This window comes from Gymnoscopelus microlampas (assembly GCF_963454915.1).
Source record: "Gymnoscopelus microlampas genome assembly, chromosome: 4".
NCBI classification, from domain to species: domain Eukaryota; kingdom Metazoa; phylum Chordata; class Actinopteri; order Myctophiformes; family Myctophidae; genus Gymnoscopelus; species Gymnoscopelus microlampas.
Window position 1 is genome coordinate 31479578 of NC_139941.1, and position 6287 is coordinate 31485864.

At 38.7% G+C, this 6287-nt stretch overlaps 1 protein-coding gene across 1 annotated transcript; it reads right to left on the reverse strand.

Annotated features, from left to right (window-relative positions):
* Window positions 1-678: 678 nt before the first annotated feature.
* Window positions 679-5231, reverse strand: tmem119a (transmembrane protein 119a). Its single transcript, XM_084054613.1, has 2 exons — window positions 5101-5231; window positions 679-2768 (listed from the first exon to the last, which is right to left on the reverse strand). Exon 2 carries the CDS (start codon window positions 2751-2753, stop codon window positions 2001-2003), a length of 753 nt encoding a protein of 250 aa, XP_083910739.1. The 5' UTR covers window positions 2754-2768; window positions 5101-5231; the 3' UTR covers window positions 679-2000.
* Window positions 5232-6287: the final 1056 nt, after the last annotated feature.

The window sequence follows — 6287 nt, forward strand, 5'->3', positions numbered from 1 at the left end:
TTTTGTTTGTGTATGACATTATATACTGTAGCTGTGTGTGTTAGGGTGTGCAGGCACTTGCGCGTGTGTGTGCGTGCCTTCACTCTGTTGCAGGGAGCACACAAATGGGAAAGAATGAAATGTTAATTGACCAGAAAGCTGTAGAATTTGTGTCTCACAAAATAATAGATACATCTGACATTGGGATTGCTTTAAAAATAAACAGTTATTCTTGAATTGAAAGCGTGCAATAATAGATTCCAGTTATAGTTTACTAACATCCCTTGTTCCTTGTTTCTAACCTATTTTAATCCCAGATCTCCTATGCAAAGCCAACTGTAGTTATGGGACTTTCAGTATGACAACCTTTTACATTTGTTCTACTTTGTAATTCAAAAATGATGAATGATGAATCAAGATTTACAATTTATTAAACTTTAAAAGATTAAATTAAGATGCACGTATACAAAAAAAGGAAATATCCGTTAAAAAAAATCCTGGGTTTAACCTACAAAAAAAACAATTCCATTATTAGCACATTTTCCTCCCTTGTTACAGTAACAGAATATCACACACATCACTTACATATCTACAGCCAACAGTATTGTGGGACAGACAGATGAAACATTTCCCTGCAGACTAATTGTGTAACATGGATTTCCCATCATAAGATGTAACGGAGAAATAAGAAAAAGAACACTGTTTCTAGTTGTCTTTATTACCCTCCATGAGTCATTTTTAACCATGTTAAAACAAAGGTACGTGCAAAAGAAAAACAGAAATAGAAAAGCAAATGTTTCCAGTCCCAATATTTGTTTTTGACTGCAGATAAAAACTATTCTAAAGCTAAAATCTATCTTGTATATAAATATGCCCATTAGTCATTTATGAAAAATGTGATCCCTGTTTCACAAAGAATTTATTCCAAAAAAACTGTTTTATGAAAAAAAGAAATAATAATTTGGAGACACATCCAAAATATATTCACAATAAATATTGAGGAATGGAAATGTCCGCAAAATAATGTTTTATCAGAAACACCAGGTCCAATCTTTAGTAAGTTAAAGCTTTGTGAACTAGGCTCTCAAAATGAAATACAATATGATATGTAAATACAAAATTAAAAGTTAAGTCGGAGCTTGATCAACCCCGGCTGGGTCACCTGGGCGAGGGTGTATGTTGTTGCGAGACCCGAAACACCCGATGACCCCAGGCTACAACACTGATGATACGTCCCAGGTGCATCCATGTGATGTTTTCTTTATAGTTAGGAAAAAGAAAATTGCCACTCAATTCAAATGACATATTGTGTTTTTAATTTTGCATAATTTACAGCACCAAAATGCTTATTTGATTGATCCAAAACAAGCACTACATCTTCACAAATATCAATATGGACACACACCATCTCCCTTTCACAACTATCAATATTTCAGGATCTAATCTAATATTTCACAACAACCATTTTGAGCACTAATGCATGTACAGTAGGCTATAGAATAAGATAATGTAGTAGAAAACCTAGTTAATAACAAGTTCAAGCAGACACATTTTGGGTTACAGCAGTATAATTCTATAATGTTTAAGAAGAATCCAATGTGTTGGCAGAAATATGCAACAACTCCAACAATCTATTTGAAATATGTATTACTTGGAAATTTGGGTACTATGGTTTGGCAGACATCCAACAAGAAACATCCTGCGGTCATATCCATTTTCTGTCTGCTGCATTTTTTTATTTCTTTTTTTATTTCTTTTTGACCTCAGATTTAAACAGTATCTAGTATTATTCGCCTTTTCAATGTTTTAGGTTTTTGTTTAAGATACAAATAACATATTTCAATTCTTGTTAGCAGTCATAATTCCATTTAATGGTCATTTTACTTTGTGCTATAATACATTTTGAGGTATTTTTGCCCATGTCTGTGTGTTGTAATAAACAAATTCCTCCTTGTTTATTTACTTCCTGGTTGGATCCCCAACATACCACCTCTTACGTCAACAGCAGTGGTATATAAAACCTAGTGGTGGGCCTTCTTCAGATGGCAAGTGCAGACAACAGGCTGACTGAAGCTGGTGCTTGGACTGGAGCTGTGGTGCACCTCCTCTCTCTGCTTGGACGGCTCTTTGTACTTGGGCTCGTCCCTCCTTTTCTCCACCTCCTCTGCCTCTCTTACTTTTCGGACCTCCTGTCGAGGAGATGACCTGACATCCCTGCCCCTCTCGCCCACCAGTGCCTTAGAGGGCATGCGCAGATTCTTGGGTGATGCCATGCTCTGTGTCTGAATTCTCTTGACGTGGTCGACAGCATACGGCCTGTCTTGGAGCTCACTTGCATTCTTGACACTTGCAGTCTTGTCTGCCACGTGCTTCCTGGGGGCATTAGCCGGCGGCTTGTAGGCCTCCAGCTTGCGCTTATGACTCATGGCAGAGGCACAGCAGATGATGAAGACCATGACAATGAGGAGCGAAGTCACAACAATGATGATGAGTAGATTCTCCTGTAAGAAGTCCACCACTCGGCTGAGGACAAAGTCCTTGAGTCGGATCATGGTGGTGGTGATGGTGTTGACGAGTGTGGGAGCATCGGTGGTTGAGGTGACGTCAACAGGGGCGCGAGTAGAGACAGCGATCGGAAACAGGAACTCAGGCTCCCCTCCATCACCACTGCCATCCATGGTGATGTTGTACAATAAAGGAGAGGCATGGCCTCCATGGCCCCAGAGCAATACCAGGGACACGCACGTCAGGTTCAAAACAAAGTGGGACTTCATCTTCTCTTCCCAATCCTACAAACACAAGAGACTGTGTTGATTCAATGAACAAAGAAGGTGCCACATCTGATCTTCATAACCCTCTTAATCACAGGAGAGATGCATACTTTCCCATGCACGACATACTCTAGAAAGTTATGGTACATGTTTCAGAAAATATTTCAATTAAAAAAAAATAGAAATAAAGAAAAGAAAAAAGTTATTCAAACATCCACGACCTTTCTCCCTGCATCTATTTTCAGAGTGAGCAGGCTAGGCATCATTTATTCGGGGTGGAGACTGTGAGTTTGGTGCTGTAGGGCTTATAATTTGTAAAGTGTAGGGAGGCCACCCATCCACCACACCAAAGCCAAGAGGAAGCTATATATTCCTCAAGGAGCAGAGAGGCGTGGGAGACCTGTGGCCTCTATATTTACACAGAGCAGCAGCTTGCTGTACAAAAGACTGTACTAGCAGTAGATATTAATGCATACAGGGAGGCACAGGGAGGGTGTTGTGGATTTCAATCACTATTGTACCAATTAACTGGCTTTAATGTTTTACATTACCAACTATTAGTTCTATTCTCTCTCTCCTATCCATCCATACAGCCATACACCTAATAAATCCATCTATCCATCCATCTATCTATCTATCTATCTATCTATCTATCTATCTATCTATCTATCTATCTATCTATCTATCTATCTATCTATCTATCTATCTATCTATCTATCTATCTATCTATCTATCTATCTATCTATCTATCTATCTATCTATCTATCTATCTATCTATCTATCTCTCTCTCTCTCTCTCTCTCTCTCTCTCTCTCTCTCTCTCTCTCTCTCTCTCTCTCTCTCTCTCTCTCTCTCTCTCTCTCTCTCTCTCTCTCTCTCTCTCTCTCTCTCTCTCTCTCTCTCTCTCTCTCTCTCTCTCTCTCTCTCTCTCTCTCTCTCTCTCTATCATCTATCTATCTTCCTATCTATCTATCTATCTATCTATCTATCTATCTACCCATCTATCTACCCACCCATCCATCTTTTCTCAGTATGCTACTGTAGGTGAAGTCTATAAAACCTTGCCCTACAGTAAAAATTGCAACCTATAGCACAGAGTCATTACTGTATATCTTAACATGGTATGTAATTAGACAATGCTTAACTGAAAAGTCAAGCTACTAATCAACATGTTAGAGCGAACCTCGACCAATATCTACTTGTGTGGGCGTACTGTTCTATATGTAATATATACTGTTAAACCAGATGATTGGCTGGCACATCACTCCTGTATGTACAGTACAGCTAGTTGCCCCATCAGTACACCATGGTATGGTATTAACTAGACATAATCTAGACATAATTATACCTCTTGGAAATCATTGGTCATTCTTTAAACCTTCAGGTGAAGGACATTGAGAAGCCAAACATGGAAGTATTACTTTTTCATGAGTTTAAACGCATGCGCTCGCTCGCTCGCACGCACGCACGCACGCACGAACGCGCGCGCACACACACACACACACACACACACACACACACACACACACACACACACACACACACACACACACTATATAGGTTGGTATTGATAGAAGGTTAAGTATGTAATTTGGTTTCACACCAGAGACAGGAATGCAAAAAATATATAATTAGAAACTCACATATTCACTGGATAAAACTGGTAGTTTGCTTAGAAAAGTAATTATTTTAGTACACTTAAAGCTAGGGTATGTGATTTTTTTTTGTTAAAATAAGTGTTAAATAGCTCTATATTCTATTTTTTTTCTGTAACAGGAGTCTCCATATCTCTCCAGCTCTTTATTAAACAGACTATACATTTTCAGCTTGAGATATCAATTTGATCCAATCAGGAGAGGGAACTCACGCAGGATATAGATTAATCAAGTGAAATTGGAAATGATGACACACTGGAACACTAAAATTGAAGCTGATAAATAATAAATAGGTACTCTCTCCTGTCTGGCTGAAAATGGCAACCCACCTGAAAATGTATTTTCTGTTTATTAGAGCTGGAGAGTTACTGAACAAACACTCTATAACAATGATTACTAGGATATCAGAATATAGTCCTTTAACTATTTAACCTTAGCTTTAAAAAAGAAAAAAAAAAATAGAAGCACACAAAAGATTAGACAGTCACAGCATATCCTGAGAAAGGGTCTTTGTAACTCTTGAACATGAACAGCAAAGTGATGCAAATGTTCTTGGGATACAGTTTGCATCACCCAAAATACTGTATGCATATCGACCTTTACTTGTCTCTTCGTTATGTGCAAGTTCAATTAAATGTAATAAAATATGAATATATCATATAAAAATGAAACCAAATGTCAGTATGTGTACTTACAGGATGTGATTTCTTGGGCTTGTCCTCTGAGCACAACACAACTTGAATGAAATAGGGAGAAAGAGAGAATAAGGGGGAGACAAGAGTAATGAGAGGAAACTGAGGGTGGATGAGAGCTTCCAAGCATACGCCCTGCCCTCGCTTGGAAATTATACTGAGTTTTTTTCCCCTGAGCTCTAAAAAGCCTGTTCATTGCAAAATGATGTCCATCCCTCTATTTTCATCATCTCCTCCCTCTCAGTCTACTCTCCCCCATCCTCCATCCGCATCCAGGAACCATTCCAGGGTCCAAATCTGGTTCCAAACCAACCAGATTCTTTCCTAAACTGCTGTAGAAGGACACACCATATCATAGTGACTGGACATTTTGAAACATTCTCATACATGATTGGCTTGAACTAAAATCAAAAGAATGTGAACTAAAATCAAAAGAATGTCATATCAATCTAATTGATCTATATTGTTTAAAACATTTTTTTAAATCGTGATATGTTCACTGATGATCATCACACTTGAAATTTCCACGTGAGATTCCCAAAACCATTACAGTTTGTGCATCGCTCCTATGGTGAAGGTTAGCGGGTATTTCTGTACTTGGCAGGGCGAGTCCCTAGATTTCTCTGCCTCCCACTGAGTCCTCTCTAATTAAGTTCCCTTGATTACAGCCTGCCTCGATTGGACATACAAGACCTATGAAGAGAGAGTAGGCACGCCTTTAATCCCAAAACATATGTACAGTGAACATATACGCTGTATGGTCTTGTACAATTATTTGTCTCCAGACGTATGCAGGACTTCTGTTTGGAACAAGTAAAATGTTCATCTTTGTTCCCAATTGGTGGAGGATATTATGGCTGGTCAGCCTACAACTACTGTAAGCTGTACAGTATGTACTGTAGCTGTATTTTACAAGCAATAGGGGCAATACCATATGCATCAAAAGGTTTTGAGAAGATTATATTTCAAACTCTATACATTGGCTATGTCAGTTGAATATATTTTCCCAAATAAATATGAAAAAATCACACCCTGTGTGAAGGAAGCGGTGCCTTTGATGAGCCCCGTATTGATGTTGTCATCAATATTTGTTTATGGGACAGACACACACCCGGACAGACACACGGACACCCGGACACACAGACAAAGTCAGATATAGAGCGGTTGGCACCGCTAAAAATAATGTGCCT